At 39.3% G+C, this 16,824-nt stretch overlaps 2 protein-coding genes across 4 annotated transcripts in view; one reads left to right on the top strand and one right to left on the bottom strand.

Moving 5' to 3' along the window:
- Positions 1-13,515, bottom strand: part of tubgcp6 (tubulin gamma complex associated protein 6) — a 38,865-nt gene extending 25,350 nt beyond the window's left edge. The window contains 5 exon segments of one of the 2 annotated variants that reach the window (NM_001374765.1): positions 384-557; positions 4,467-4,674; positions 9,475-9,638; positions 11,602-12,422; positions 13,446-13,515. In NM_001374765.1, the coding sequence (NP_001361694.1) occupies positions 384-557; positions 4,467-4,674; positions 9,475-9,638; positions 11,602-12,348 (1,293 nt within the window). In that variant the 5' untranslated portion in view covers positions 12,349-12,422; positions 13,446-13,515. 2 annotated transcript variants of the gene reach the window in all.
- Positions 13,516-13,894: 379 nt separating this feature from the next.
- The window catches only part of hdac10 (histone deacetylase 10), a 31,634-nt gene continuing 28,704 nt past the window's right edge, over positions 13,895-16,824 (top strand). Inside the window, exons 1-2 of one of the 2 annotated variants that reach the window (XM_002932181.5) lie at positions 13,895-13,965; positions 14,814-14,880. In XM_002932181.5, coding sequence (XP_002932227.1) covers positions 14,816-14,880 — 65 coding nt within the window. In that variant the 5' untranslated portion in view covers positions 13,895-13,965; positions 14,814-14,815. Of the gene's footprint in view, positions 13,966-14,146; positions 14,678-14,813; positions 14,881-16,824 lie in introns of those variants that run through there. The other variant, XM_031898994.1, reaches the window with a different exon arrangement.

Raw genomic sequence — 16,824 nt, 5'->3', positions numbered from 1 at the left:
TTGAATAGGAAATGCATTAGCCATAACAGACAAAGCTGCCAACAGGTAAGGGTTGCTTGGAAATACTGACTTTCATGTTCCCAAGTGACTCTACCAATGCCAGCAATAAACATATTCAAAGGCTGTCAGTGGACACAGGTGCCCCCCTAAAGACTATTCGTACAAACAAGAACTTCAAAGAAATAAACCAAGCAAATGCCTGCAGAGTTAATAAAGATAACTATGAAAATATATGGAATATATTAATGTAAAGTCCTAACTAAACATTTATAATTTTAATTAGGTAAAGTAAATGATACAGTACTGCAACATCTGACACATGGGCATCAATGAAGGCATCATTTACTAAGCATGGCTCACAAATATCAGTTTGTATAAATTACCTGAAATACAAGACCTTTACTATGTGACGAGTGCAATACAGTGTGCAGAGAAAAGTGACTCAGTCTAGTGTAATATGTTCCATATTCTGCAACTTGTGTCAACAGGTTACTTATGTTCTCAGGTGATGTCCCAGATATATAAACTCCTTGCTTGACTGCAAAAGACTGGAGGGCCTAGAAATACAAATCAAGTTTAATGTAACCATTGCTTGTAACAAACAAATAAGAAAGATATCATTTGAAAAACATAATATAACAAGGGGGGAAATGCAGGCACAGCTGTTGTGTTGTGAAAATTGGACCTTTGCACCTCTCAAGCCCCCGCCATCACTCCCACCTTCCCTCCCATTAAACATAGATTCCTATGTTTAACACAATTCTCTCCCTATATTGTAGAAATAAGTCAAAGGAATATGACTTGAGTTTAAAAAAAAAAAACACCATTCATCTGACCTGTAGTATAGGCACAAACATCCAATCACAATGGTGATTGTGATTATGAACATATCTAGGTAGGTGTAAGCTGGTACCACCTTAGGGCTCTGGCACACGGGGGGGATTAGTCGCCCGCGACAAAACTCCCTGTTCGCGGGCGACTAATCTCCCCGAGTTGCCTTCACCTGCCATCCCACCGGCGACAATGTAAGTCGCCGGTGGGATGGCACACGCGGCGGCGGCGGCGGCGCGATTTCGGGAAATCCCCTAAAAAGACTTGCGAGGCTTTTTCGGCGATTTGCGAGATATCGCGCCGCCGCGACTAATCTCCCCGTGTGCCAGAGCCCTAAGGCAGGTGTTAATTTTTTAATGTACAGGACAAAGAGTGAATTGTTGTTAAACCGCTGATAAGGATGTCAAAGTGGCATTGTATGTTGCTAACAAGCTATTTCGCAGCCCCCCCATCTCTGTTCAGGGATGGTTGTTCCAGTTTGGCATAAATAAGCTCCTTCATACCTGTTTCAAACCATTTGTTTACTCAGCGAGCTGAAGAAGCCACTCAGATGAGTGGTGAAACATCTTCAAGAAAACCCAGCTACTTGCTGAGCCACTTGCTTTAGACTTAATTCTACTAGATACTGTATTTCACGGCCTGGATGAATGAAAATCTTCATAGACAGTTCTCATACACTTTATTCTATAAATTCTTTATGAAAGAGGTAGAAACCAGTACAAAAACACAGACAGAATTAAAGACATACAAGACATACAAAGAGGCCAATAAAACACGCAAAAATAGCAATCAGACAGGGTGATAGAGAGAGAAAAGAAAAAAAAAATCAGAATTTATTTTTAAATATGTAAGTAGTACAAAAAATGAAGCAAGAAGAGTTGGGATCCTTAGTATGGTTGATAAGAGCAGATTCTGCATTGTTATTTTTCCTCTGTTTACATAACTGAGCTACTAAAGGCTTTATTTTTAATAGATCCAAGAAGTTCAAAAGAAACTAGAGCATGTAAAGGCAAATAAAGGTCTAGGACCATATATTAATTATGTGACTGTCAAACCTCTCTACTTAATTTTTCAGCATTCTTTGAGGCCTGGCATGGCGCAGAGAGATTAATGAATGTGGCACCATTATTCAAAAAAGGATCCCAATCTTAGACTGTAAACTATGGCTTTACTTTAAGGTGCAGTGCAATGATATTAGTTGAATTCCCCAATTACAGTGGAATTAAGGTAAAGTTGTGTTGTAAGTGAAAACATGGCAATTTGTGTCCATTTTTGGGTTTCACACACTACATTTGTGCTTCGTTAAAGGGGATTTATACCATTAATTTTTACAATGCACCAAACCATGTAAAATAATGTAAAATAGAAGTAACTGCTTTTATTTTAATACCTTTGGGTTCAAATATGTCCATAACTGCTTGAAAATTGTGCTCTACCCACACCTTTTGCAGCTTCCTGTTTAGACTCTTCAGTATGTGGCTGGGGCCGCCGGCCCTGATAGACTTCAACTGACACAGCAGCGAAACTTAAAGTGCAGTGAATATGCATAGAGTGGACGGGGCTTTGCGACGTCACAGGCAGTCGGTTCCTGCTCTACTTGCTCCCCCAGCAGCACAAGCAGAGAGACACAGAAGGAGGAAACTGGGAGGGGTTTTCCCTGCTACTGTTGAGTAAAGCCTGTCAGTCAGTGCTGTGACCACTTCCTGTGGGAGACTGAAGCCACACTCCCATGTTTCATTTCACTCTGGTTTCTGATTAGAGAGGTTGTGTATGCAGCTCTCATATAATGACAGTTTTAGGACGTAAATATTTTTCAAAACATCTTTCTTTCTGCATCATTTCACATTTTGAGGGAGGATGAATATTATGAATATGAACTTTATATAAAATGTCTCCTTTAAGTAATATTACATTTTTTGCCCAACTTACTAAGGGGGCCCCAGTCTCTCATTTGCACCACTGCCTGGTTGCTAGAGTACCAGATAGCTGCTAACAAAAAGCTAAATACAAAATTCAAATTTACTGAACAGCACTTTCTACATCATACTAAAAGTTCATTTAAACCCCTTTTAAGCAATGCTATAAGCAATTGTATATCTCAAGGCTTGATTATCTATGAATCATTTTCTATTCAGAAAATTACCTGTGACCACAATGCCTGAAATTTGGGTCACAGGTCAGCACTGAAAGGAAATCTCCCTATTATATTAAACGTAGCATATTTTTAAGCATATTTGTGGTTATGAAAAAAGATTTCTTTTGTTAATTAAGTGCACTATATGTCAGAATGTGAAGTAACTGATTTAGGACTTAATCTGTTCCCACTTGGAAGGCACACTTTGCGATATCATTCTCATGTGACCATGATTCTGATGCTGTTGCTAACTGCAAAAAATAGCACAACAGCTTCAACTCATGTAAAAACAAACAATGCCTGGAATGTCTGGAATACATAAAATATTTTTATTTCCCATAAAGGAATACTGTCAGCAGAACAAAGGGAAGGCAGCAAGATAGCAGCTCCCAACAGATATCAGAATAGCCCTCAATAGTAGGAAATCCAAGTCCGGCTTGAGACTTCTCCAGTTACATGAGAGTAGTAGAAACAATAGGTTATCTAAAAGCAGTTCTAATGTGTAGCGCTGGCTTCTTCTGAAAGCTCAGACTTAGGCACAATGCACTGAGACAGCTGCCTACACCACACCAATATTACAGCTAAAAAATAAATTTGTTGGTTCAAGAATAAAATTTTAAAGGAGAAGGAAAAGCAAAGTCACTTGGGGGTGCCAAAATGTTAGGCACCCCCAAGTGACTTGAATCGCATACCTTTTACCCCGGGCTGGTGCCCCTGTTCAGAGAGAACAGCACCAGCCCGGGGTACCTGCAGCGCTTCCTCCTTCCTGTATCGCTCGCGCGCGCATGCGCAGTAGAGTGAAAAGCTGAACTTTAACAGAGAAGTCGGCTTTTCACTCTACTGCGTATGCGCCTATTGTGTTAGTCGCAGCGAAACAAAGCCAGAAGGAAGAAGCGCATCGCTCCAGGTACCCCGGGCTGGTGCTGTTTTCTCCTAACAGGGGCACCAGGCTGGGGTACGAGGTAAGCGTTTAAAGTCACCTGGGGGTGCATTTTAGCACCCCCAAGTGACTTAGCCTTTCCTTCTCCTTTAAATGGTACAGTTAATTATTCATTATGTAACCAGTGTAATTTAGAAATAAAAAGTATACCATAAAAATCATGACAGTATCCCTTTGTAATATACTATTACAGGTATGGGACCCGTTATCCAGAACCTGGAGTTTTACGGATAAGCGTTCTTTCGGTAATTTGGAACTCCTACCTTAAGTCTGCTAATAAAATTATTTAAACAGTTATTAAACGCAATAGGATATTTTAGTTCCAATAAGGATTAATTATATCTTCTTTGGGATCAAGTATAAGCTACTGTTGTATTATTAGAGAGAAAAGGGAAATCATTTTTAAAAATGTGAATTATTTGATTAAAATGGAGTCTATGGGGGATGGCCCTTTCTTAATTTGGAACTTTCTGGATAATGGGTTTCCGGATAAGGGGTCCGATACTTTTAATATTAGTACCCATCATTCCCTCATAATTGTGAATAAATAGTTTAACATACCTGATTATAAGAAAAGGTAGTGGATGCAACACCAATAAGAACATTGAGAACATCTTTTACCAGGTCAGTCTCTGTAAGCAATACAAGCTGGGGTTCCAAAATTGTAGCACTGAGGATCTGCAGGGCCCCTTCATGGAGTTTATATAATTTATCAAATGCTTCTCTCCCAGCTTCTGTTAGATATGGTTCTTCTCTTTTACCAGGGGGACTACAACAAAAAGACCAATACTCCTAAGAAAATATCATGTTAACATTTTATTTTTATTTTTAAGAACATTATACATAAATTAGATGTGAAATATACCTGTGAATGCATGAAATATATCACTTGTGTCACGATTCATCAAAACCTTACCTCCTTTAAAATATTACCTCCTTTAAAATATAAGAAGTCATGTTCTTTTTACACTCTCTGGATTAATTTGCCTTTTAACTTTATTGTAAGTCTGCCACAGTATATTATTCCTTGTATAAAAGATTTAGTTTTTCAGTGTCATATATAGGTCCAACTATGCTCACCAGATATGCATTTTCCATTTGATGCACACAGAATCTTGTAAATACCTTCTGCTCTATGAGCATATATCAACTGTGGCTGCCATTCCACTACTTAACCACTAGTTGACAGTCGATTCAGATTAATTCAGTTGTGTGGCATATATGCACATGGTGCAACGTAATAAATGACTCATAATTGGTTAACAGGTGGGTTGTTAATTATTTTTTTATCTGCGTTATTAATATATTAATATATGCTAAACACAGAAACCATGTTGTCTTTTTTTTTGAGGTAGAGGATGGATGGCTTAATAATTACAATAGTTTTTTTTTACGGAGCAGTTATTAAATAAATATGCAAAAGGTGAGCTACCACATTAAAAAGGCACCTACTACTTTTTTTCAATGTGAGAGCCCTACATTTTTAAGACCGGCCATCCACTTTCCACCAGGTATAACCTCTTCAAGCCAGATCCAGGGTTTATACTTTGCCAAAAACCTATAAAAATAAACAATGTTAACCTGTTCCTTGCATGGTTAAGGGGAACTATTGTAAAAAAATTAAAATGTAATATAAGCTTTGTCTTATGGAAATACAAAGCTGTCTAAATATAATCAATTAAAAATCCTTTACCGTTTCTGAAATAATCAAGTTATTCTTCACTATTCCCCTCTCAACAGCCTGTCTTTCTTCATTCTCTCTTCATGCAGAAGTCAGGGTCAAATTTTGATTGATAGGTAGGTCTAATACATCTTTTAGGGGGTCTTCCTTTCCTAGCAGATGTATAAGAGCTAACTCAAATAACAGACTCCAGCACAAACAAAGTAACTGACTTGAGCACAAATCCTTCATGTAGAGAAACCAAATTTCTGCCAAAGCCGGTTATTTTGAAAGTGTAAGCTCTAATACCTATTTCAGGCAAAGGATGTATAAAACTGTCAATCAAAACCTGACTCCATGAAGAAGAATGAAAATAAAGGGAGAGATGCGGAGAGGGGCAGAGTGAAGAGTAACTTGGTTATTTCAGAAACAGGACAGAATTTTTAATTTATCATATTCAGAAATTTTCTTTCAGCCAGATGAAGCTTATATTAAATTTAGATTTTTGCAAAGGATACCCTTTAATTAGCTACTGTTAATAGTGCTTCTACTTGTCCAAATTTCAACTTAACATTCTGGTTTTAACATGGGCTTTAAGATTCAAAACTGCCTCCAAAATCTCGGCAAAGTTGTGCCACTATGCTGTCGAAAAAGCACCAGTCCCAGCCCCATATATCATGATCTTACACCTTCTCCACCAACCTTCCAATCTAAGTGGGCCAGTTTTTAATGTATCTATTCTTTTTTTTCCAATAAAAAGGGTCAGTACATGATTTACATGGCGTGACTCCCTCTACATAAAGGTGGGGTCCATGGGTGTGTCAAAATGTTTTAACAGATTTTCTGCATCAGATCAAACAAGAGGTTCCACAGATGACTGCAGTCATACACTTTATACATTTTATGCTAAGTAGCAAATAAGTAAACATATACCATGTAATTATTCTGAAAAGACTGGGGACAGCCAAGAAAATTAAAAATGAATTAACTAAATACCTTCAGGTGCTGCAGCCCTATAAAGTGCAGATATTAAAATATTTAATGCACCTGCTGTGTAACAGCTAAACAAATATAGGGAAATTTTCAATTAAAAATGCATTTGCCTTGCTATATAGCCCTCAAAACTGATTTCCATATAAAGATTATTTTACAGAGGGTTTTAGCCAGATCTTCTTTAAATAATCTCAGTTTATACTACACCACTGCAATATGGAAAAGTAAAATCACCATAAAACAGTTTGTGGTAAACTGACATGGTGCTGTATATTGGCAAATTTGGCTATAGCTAACAAATTACTTTTGCTGGAACATTAAACTTTGGTTCTTAATTCAATCTGAAAAGCAAGACAATATAAGGTTAGTCTTTCTATATATTTTTTGTTATGCTTTGAAGGAAAGGTGACTGTCAATAGTAGTTTGTCATCTGCCCAATAATAGCAATCTGGTAATAATAGCCTGTGCTGCTTACCTAACCATTATTATGTTTGTTTTTTTTAATGTGTGTTTCTGCTACTACATCATTCCTGCTAAAATATTTTTGTATAATAGCCTATTTAACCTGTGACCACGTGCAATACACACAGATATATATGTGCATATACATATACAGATATATATGTGCATATACATATACATATATACATATAGAGGACTAGGGATTAAATACATATTATATATATCTCAATCCTTGGAGTGTCCGCACTATGATGCCAAAAATAATTATATGGTGGGGTGCAAAGCCAAATTAAATGTATACCAAAATTATTTCACAACTGGCACACCCTATGTAAAAAAAATCACAACTTTATTGTGATCATATTCCACAAAAGTAGTCTAACGTTTCGGTCCTCAACAGGACCATCCTTGAAAAAGGTGCCGTTGAGGATCGAAACGTTGGACTACACACACACACATTATATATATATATATATATATATATATATATATATACAAACCACGAGGGTTCAGCACTCCTTAGCAAATGGCTAATTGACCCAGGTGCTACCGATTCAAGCAATTTCAATAAAGTCCACAGGTATAGCGGTGCACACTGGGAATCCTTTAAAAATTAGCTTTTATTGAAATATATAAAACTTAATACATGGAGAAATAGGTCAACGTTTCGGCCCCCATCTTGGGCCTTTGCCAAGACCTTAAACATGTAAAAACCATCAAAGCTATAAATAGATAAAAGCACAAACCCACACCCAATGGCACAAGTCATTCCAGTCATGTGTCAAAATTAAAAGAAACCCTGTACCAAGGAGAAAACAATATCAAACACCATAAGGAGAATTATAATGAGCATACCACTGGCCATAAACTCCCATTTATATTCTGGCCCATCACCTTAAATTAAGGGCCCTAAAATCTAAACCCCACAAACATCTAGCGTTGATTTAAAAAGCAGGAAAAAGAGCAATATTCATTAAGGCCAAAAGGGGATAATGTATTTAAAGTTTTAATCCAGAATGTTTCCCTTTGTAGGAGCAAACGGGAGCGGTCACCCCCCCCTCCTGGGTAGGGGAACATGGTCGATTGCAATATAGCGAAAGGTGGGTAACCTGTGGCCCTGTTCTAAAAAATGTTTTGCCACAGGTTTATTGGTCACCCCATCACGAAATGCTGTACTAATAGCAGAGCGATGACCATCCATACGCAGCCTCAACGTTTGATCAGTCTTCCCTATATAGGACAAACCACAGGGACAAGTAATCAAACAAATGACAAAAGATGTAGTACAAGTGATATGATGTCTTATATTGAGACGCTTACCCGTATGGGGATGTAAAAAAGTCGCCCCTGGAGTCATATACCGACAAGAGGTGCAATTGGGGCATTTAAAGCATCCAGGTTTGTTGCTACGCAACCATGAACCAGATTTATTTTGGTAACATGCTATCGGGTCACTCTGTACTAAGAGATCACGTAAATTTATACCCCTTCTGTAACTAACAAGTGGGGCATTAGGTAACACCTTCTTAAAGTCATGGTCGGCCTGAAGAATATTCCAATTTTTACCAATCGTATTTCTGATGTGGCCAGATCTAGAATTAAAAGTAGTACAAAACACCACACCAGGATGTGCCTTGGGACCCCTGCTAGTGAGATTACAGCGAGAGCGAGCTGTTGATAGAGCTTGCGTTAAAACTGAAACTGGGTAACCCCTTGCTTCAAAGTGCCCCCACATCTCAAGGATTTGGGTTTCCGCTATGCGCTCATCGGAGTTATTCCTCAAAACCCTACAAAATTGTGAGATGGGTAGGGACTTTTTAAGGGCTGGAGGGTGACTACTACCAAAGTGGAGAAGCACGTTCTTGTCAGTGGGCTTGCGGAACAGCGAGTAGCCCAACTGGCCACCCGTGATCCACAGCTCAATGTCCAAAAAATGTAGCCGCTCCCTCTGGATCTCTGCTGTAAATTTAACAGGACTGTCCAATGCATTGAGATTTGTCACCATCATATGAAATTCATCCTCCGTTCCACACCAGAGCATAAGCATATCATCTATATAGCGTCGGACAAACAAAAGGTTATTACCATATTTTGGCACAATATACAGTTGTTCAAAACAATGCATAAATAAATTAGCATAATATAATATAATATAATATAAAAAAGAATCACAAGCCCTGTAAAGACTGTCCAAAGTCCATTTTGTTCTTATATTCCCTTATGTTTCTTATTTCCACCTTCAATTTGCATATGGTTCCTTCATGAGTTGATACTGCACATTTCAAACTTGCTAATTTTTACATTTTTATGAATTTTAAATTATTGATTTGCTTCTTGTTCAATAATTGTCTAGTTCTCTCAAAAACTGCTATAAATGATAAAAAGGGAGTTATTTATTTTGATAAAACACTGCTGGCAAACAGAATAACAATTTTTAAGCTAAATTAAACTTACCAGCCTATTCTTTCCCAGCACCTCCTCTTACTTGGTCCATATGTAAGGACTGCCTCCCACACATCAATATCAGGTGTCATGCTAGGCTCAGACTGAGAATCAGGTGTCATATTTGAGGCTGACTGGAACCCTTCATCTTCAGATTGGTCAATACTCTGGGGAACCTAGGAATGTTGCATGTTATTTTAAAAAAAGCCGACAGACATTTTGAGCCCTAAAAATATAACTATTAATTGTACATCAACCTGATTGCTTAATGATAATTTAACAACGACCACATTGTTTAAAAAAATGCCAGACCTGGACTAACAATGAAAATAAAAAAGAAAAATGAATAGTGTGATCATTACGGGCATTAATTATATGTTACTTCCCCAATTTTTTTTAAAAAAAACATCTACTTATATTGAATGGAACGGTACACATGACAATGAGTGTAAAATTAAAATACAAATACTTTATTATCAGTACACTGTACATGTCTAAAATCTTTATTCTACAGTAAAAAGAGTGAACCACTGAAGAATTTTCTACTTCTATTTTTGTTTGTTCTTTCCTCTCATCCTTATTTATTGCCTAACCTACTTCTCTAGCAGTGCCTTATATTTGCATTTTGATGTTGTAAAACAAATCAAAATGTGAAAAAAGCGGCACTATTACACATCCAGCTTTTTGCACCTATAGAAATTATCAGGATTAATAGCTCATGGATACTAAAGGTTATGGACCATTTACATGTCCTATATTATTGTTGTTATATAAAGTAGAGTAATCTGTAGAATAGTTCAACACTAGTTAAAATGACCAAGAAGGGAACAAGAATACTAAGGAAGTTGGGTGCGGAGCTGTGACAATGAGCTGGAGCAAACATACTTTGTCCCATATGTTATTTAATGTGTCTTTCATCCAGCCTCTAAAAAAAAATATTGACATAAGAAACGAATCCTTTTTTTTTTTTTTTTTACAACTTATAATATTGTCTTTGCATGCACGTTATAATTTTGCCATAAAATGATTTGGCTCCATGTTTGTTTATGAGGGGGCTAAAATATTTGTGCTGCAGCAGTTCTTTAGTGTGAAAAATTCTGACAGAGTGAGAAGTCCGGTAGAAATCTGCTCCACTACCTTTCATTTATCTCAAAGGATGCATTTCAAATATTTAGAAGCAGTGAATGGGAGGCAGGCTGTTCAGTGATTTCCCTAATACAAGCAGATTACTTCCAGCAGCTTTCATAGCTGCTAAAAGGACAAGGAAAGGCTAAGTCACTTGGGGGTGCCAAAATGTTAGGCACCCCCAAGTGACTTTAATCGCTTACCTTGTACCCGGGGCTGATGCCCGTTAGGAGAAAACAGCACCAGCCCGGGGTACCTGTAGCGGATCGCTTCCTCCTTCTAAACGACAGGCGCATGCGCAGTAGAGTGAAAAGCCGACTTCTCTGTTAAAGTTCAGCTTTTGACTCTACTGCGCATGCACGCGCGAGCGAGCGATACAGGAAGGAGGAAGTGCTGCAGGTACCCCGGGCTGGTGCTGTTCTCTCTGAACAGGGGCACCAGCCCAGGGTAAAAGGTATGCGATTCAAGTCACTTGGGGGTGCCTAACATTTTGGCACCCCCAAGTGACTTTGCCTTTCCTTCTCCTTTAAGGGTGCTGCCTTGTGACATTTGAGTGTGCTATTACCCAGTGTATCGAGTCCTGGGGAGGACAGGCACAGCATGCATAAACTTAAATAGTTTACACCTTCAAAATTTCCTCCAAGGCATTTTATGACCCTATTCAGAGTTAAATGGGAACACCACATAAACCCAAGTCTCCATGTCTCTGTACTCTCCTGTCTCTCAGTTTGCTTACCATTGTCATCTCCTATTCCGGTTTTCTTCCCAAATCCTATCTCTTTCATTCTCCTTACATACCCTCACTGTACACTCCTCTGGTATTTTCATTTCTCCGCAGTACTCTGTGTACATCTTTTTCCCTATTCTTCTCCTGTCTCTGTTTATTTGATTTGTGATGCTTCAATTCTATTTTCCCAGTTGACTGCTGAAATTTTTTTTCACATCCTGGCTATTTGGGATTTCATCTTATATGATTTATGTAATTGGGCAGTATGAGAAAAATATAAATATTACTTTTATAGCCAACCCAGAAAGGTCAGCACTGTCCGGTACGGGTGGCATATCCAGCTTGATGTCCATATCATTTGTACGGCTGTGTACCAGAGCTCCAAAAAGTGACGCCCGTGTCTCTTTATCAAACTTGTCACTAGTGGGATGGTTTTGAGAGAAGAAACTTATTGCTGGAAGACCTGTTCCAGGTGCTGCCTCCATTATTTGAAGTGTTCTTTGAATAGTGGTGCTGATTTCATATTCTTGGTAGGCAAGGGTTGTCCCAAGGTCAGCTTCAAATACATGCACATCATAATAGTCATAACCTTGGTATTTTACCTTTCTACCAACATATTTGTTGTTTTTAAAGTAGTCACGTTTTGGAGGAAGAAGTTGGGGAGGCCCAGTTCCTGAAAGTTCTACTAAAAGTTCAAGAACAGCATGCAAATCTGAGATTTGCATAACATTTGACTGTTCCAGATATTCTAATAGTTCCTCCAAACGGTCTGCCTCCGAACCCATGCCACACACACGCAAATTAAAGGACAGCATAATAATCTTGTTCTTTACTGGTAGTCTTGTTGAGTTAAGCTGCAGCTTACGAGCCTCATCCTGGAACAAATGTACAAAAAGCGTATCATAGGCCAACCTCTTTAGAGTTTGTTTAGTCCTACTCTTGCTATGTTTTTTGCTGTTCAACCCAGTTCTCCATGGAAACCCGGCAATGTGCAATTCACATAGGTCACCAAAAAGCTTTGTGATACTGTCCATCTTGTCAATGGGAGGATTTTTCCAAAATGAAAGACCTTGGTTCGTTTTTCTGTACTGATTCACATCAGCTACATCTGAAAAATATAGTGAGAAAATTAAACAACAATTATATTTACCCACATTGCCTTGTTTACCATTAAAGGAGACATATAGGACAAACAAAAAAAATCTCTAATCTTGTAGGCAATTATGAATAATATATGGTGCTGGTTTCACTTTGGTATGAATATTAATACTATCTGTAAAAATAGCCCTTTAATTGGAGCTCCCTATACATCCCCTCAGGTCCCTGTCCATGTTTCAAATGAGGAGTGGGCTCGTCCTAACGGTCCCTGCCAGAAGCACAGTAGGAGGGGGATAGCCAATTACAGCCCTACAGTCAAACAATCAAAGACAGGCTTCAGTTCCCTGTCAGGTCAGTCTAGCAGCTGATTGGTTCCTATCCTACAGTGCAATCTGCTGAGTGCCACTAGCCCCCCTGCACAGCCTGGGAAAGAAGGCAGCAGGAAGTGGAACAGATGGCCAGGACTAGTGGGGTTTTTGGAGAATTTTTCAATAAATCAGCCCGAAACACTACTTTTTAAAGCACATTCCTTCTATATTAAGATAAATCCAATTCATTGGCACAATATTGTTTTTCACACTATATGTCGCCTTTAAAGTTGAGTCATTTATTTACATACTGTTTTCAAATAATAAACTAAAGAGTAACAGTGTTACTTTTGGAACAGTGGAGTGGAATTATAGAACTGGTAACAGTTTCTGCAGTTTTAAAGTGATACTAACACTTTCCACATTTATCAGGAAATCACTATAAAGTCTATTCAGGGCTAATACCTTTGAATTGTGCCCCCTGCCTGCTTGAAGACCCCTGTTATACAGCCATAACATCTGTCACAAGTGTCTGACATATAGCTATATACTATGGGCCATCAACAACACAACGTAGACGCCTCACATCTTTTAATAATAAATTACTGTGCAATGCCTAAACTTGCCTGCTAATACGCACAAGCACTTGAAAAATCAATCAAAATACCTTACGGTGAGCTAATAAACTTACATTGTGAACTAGTCCCAATTTCTATAATTTATACCTTTCGTTTCATTTCATTTCAGACGTTTCGCGCTTTAACGCCATGTAACTACAATCCAGCAAAACACCGCTTTCATTGCGCGCAGGCCTTTCCCATTCCAACGCAACTTCCCCCTTTCTGTCAGTTGCTGAGTTCCGGTAGCCACTATTGGTTTCCAAGGGAACCGGACACGTGTTTAGAACGGGTTATTTCTAGTTCGTGGTGCTGCGTCTCTGTAAAAACATTACACACCAGTCTTCTGCTTGGAAGCAGCAGCGTTGTTCCTGTACTGCAGGGTTACTACATTTCTGAACTAACGACAGGACCGCCATCAGGGGGGCACAGTTATCCCGGACCCAGACGATCGAAGGGGGCCCGGCCCCCCTTTAAACAGTTACAGGCCCTTGGTTCATTGGTGGTCAGCGGGTAATTTTATTGGTTGCGCCCCGTGCGTACGCGTGACGTCAGCACGCACGGGGCGCAACCTAATAAAAGAGTAGCTGCAGCGGCCAGACCCAGGGGACTCAGGCGGAGCAGGCAGGCATGAAGGAGGGAAGGAGGGAAGGAGGGAAGGAGGGAAGGAGGGAAGGAGGGAAGGAGGGAAGGAGGGAAGGAGGGAAGGAGGGAAGGAGGGAAGGAGGCGTGAGGATGTTGGGTGGAGTTGGATGATGTTGGGGAGAGTTGGATGATGTTGGGGAGGACTTGAGGCCAGCTGGATGATGTTGGGGGAGGACTGAAGGATGCTGGGGGGGCTTGAGGATGCTGAGGAGGTGGCTGCGGGGGAGCTGGAGGATGCTACAGTGGGGAGCAGCCCATAGTATGGGGACATTGGGGGGGGACATTGGGGGAGGACCACCAATGTTTTAGGCGGTCCCTGCCCTGGCACCAATGCAAAATGTAACCCCTTGCTACCAAAGTTTTAGGGGGGCACTGAATACCAATGTCTGTGTCCTTTGGGGAGGAGGAGGGGGCCCAGAAAATTTTGTTGTGAGGGGCCCCATGATTTCTGATGGCGGCCCTACATAACGGTGTGTTTTTTTTTTTTTAGTTTGGTGCCTTTACCCCGCTGTAATGTTAACCTAAATATGGTGCACATATGCAAGCAATGAAAAATCTTGCAAAAAACTAGTGATCCTGCAAGTTGCAAACTGCACTAAACTTAGGTCAAATTCATTTTAAGTTCTTACATTTAAAAGAACAATGTATCACTGCATTTTTGGCATGTAATAAAAACTTGAGTAGTTTACAGTACGGTAAGCTTAAAATTAATCATGATGCTTTTTTTTTTCATTGTATCATAACATTCTTCTAAACGTAAATGTTGTTTCTAATGTCTACAAGATTAATATACTCCTTATTGACCCTTCTAATTAATTACTATTTTTCCAGTAATGGCTTCTGGTACTGCATTAGTTTATGATGAAGAAATGATGAGCTACAAGCTGTTATGGGATGAGTAAGTAAGCTTATGTTACTGTGGAATTTTCCAACAAAAATTTACTGTGATTTTCTTCAAACCCCTTATACATGAATATTCACACCCAGATTAATTAAAGGGGACATTTTTTTTTAATCTTTTCAATACAGAAGGAACATGCTTATAAATGTTGTGTTTCTGGCTGATTTATTGAAAATTACTCCCAAAACCCTGCTAGCTCCTTCCATATTTTCCAATTCCTTGTGCCTCCTCTCCCAAGCTGTGTGGGGGAGCTTGCAGCTCTCCAGACATTGCACTGTAGAACAGGAACCATCAGTCATTAGACAGACCTAATACAAAAGATGCTTTTAAAGATTGTGCAATGGTCCTGCAAGGTGAACTTATTTGGTGAGCGCTGCAAGCAACACTATTCATGTCAGGATATACAGTTGCAAGAAAAAGTATGTGAACCCTTTGGAAATACATGGATTTCTGCACAAATTGGTCATAAAATGTGATCTGATCTATATCTAAGTCACAACAATAGACAATCACAGTCTGCTTAAACTAATACCACACATAATTAAATGTTTTCATGTTTTTATTAAACACACCATGTAAACATTCACAGTGCAGGTGGAAAAAGTATGTGAACCCCTAGACTAATGACATCTCCAACAGCTAATTGTAGTGAGGTGTCAGCCAACTGGAGTCCAATCAATGAGATGAGATTGGAGGTGTTGGTTACAGCTGCCCTATAAAAAACACACACATCAGTTTTGGGTTTGCTTTTCCCAAGAAGCATTGCCTGATGTAAATGATGCCTCGGACAAAAGAGCTCTCAGAAGACCTACGATTAAGAATTGTTGACTTGCATAAAGCTGGAAAGGGTTATAAAAGTATCTCCAAAAGCCTTGCTGTTCATCAGTCCACGGTAAGACAAATTGTCTATAAATGGAGAAAGTTCAGCGCTGCTGCTACTCTCCCTAGGAGTGGCCGTCCTGTAAAGATGACTGCAAGAGCACAGCGCAGAATGCTCAGTGAGGTGAAGAAGAATCCTAGAGTGTCAGCTACAGACTTACAAAAGTGTCTGGCATCTACTAACATCCCTGTTAGCGAATCTACAATACGTAAAACACTAAACAAGAATGGATTTCATGGGAGGATACCACTGAGGAGGTCACTGCTGTCCAAAAAACCATTGCTGCACGTTTTAAAGTTTGTAGAAGAGCACCTGGATGTTCCACAGCAGTACTGGCAAAATATTCTGTGGACAGATGAAACCAAAGTTGAGTTGTTTGGAAGAAACACAACACTATGGGGGAGATTTACTAATCCGCGAATCTGAATCCCAAAAGGGAAAAATTCGGATTGAAAACAAAAATTTTGCTGTCCTTTCGTCGCTGTCGCGACTTTTTCGTCTCCACTGCGACTTTATCGTATTGAGCGATTGTAAACGGCGGAAAAACTAATCTGATTTTTTTCGCGACGACAAAACAGTCGCGGAACATACGAAAAAGTTACGTCGGCGATGAAAAAGTCACAGAAATACTGATCATTACGAAAAAAACGCATTCGGACGCCTTCGGACTGTTCATGGATTAGTAAATCTCCCACTTAATGTGGAGAAAGAGGCACAGCACACCAACATCAAAACCTCATCCCAACTGTGAAGTATAGTGGTGGGGGCATCATGGTTTGGGGCTGCGTCAGGGCCTGGACGGATTGCTATCATCGAAGGAATAATGAATTCCCAAGTTTATCAAGACGTTTTGCAGGAGAACTTAAAGGAACAGTAACACCAAAAAATGAAAGTTTTTTTTAAAGTAATTAAAATATTATGTACTGTTGCCCTGCACTGGTAAAAGCTGTGTGTTTGCTACAGTTACACTACTATAGTTTATATAAATAAGCTGGTGTGTAGCCATGGGGGCAGCTATTAAAGTTGGAAAAAAGGAGAAAAGGCACAGGTTACATAGCAGA

The sequence above is a fragment of the Xenopus tropicalis genome, chromosome 3 (assembly GCF_000004195.4).
Source record: "Xenopus tropicalis strain Nigerian chromosome 3, UCB_Xtro_10.0, whole genome shotgun sequence".
Classification (NCBI taxonomy): domain Eukaryota; kingdom Metazoa; phylum Chordata; class Amphibia; order Anura; family Pipidae; genus Xenopus; species Xenopus tropicalis.
This window is presented reverse-complemented; position numbering and strand designations above follow the sequence as displayed.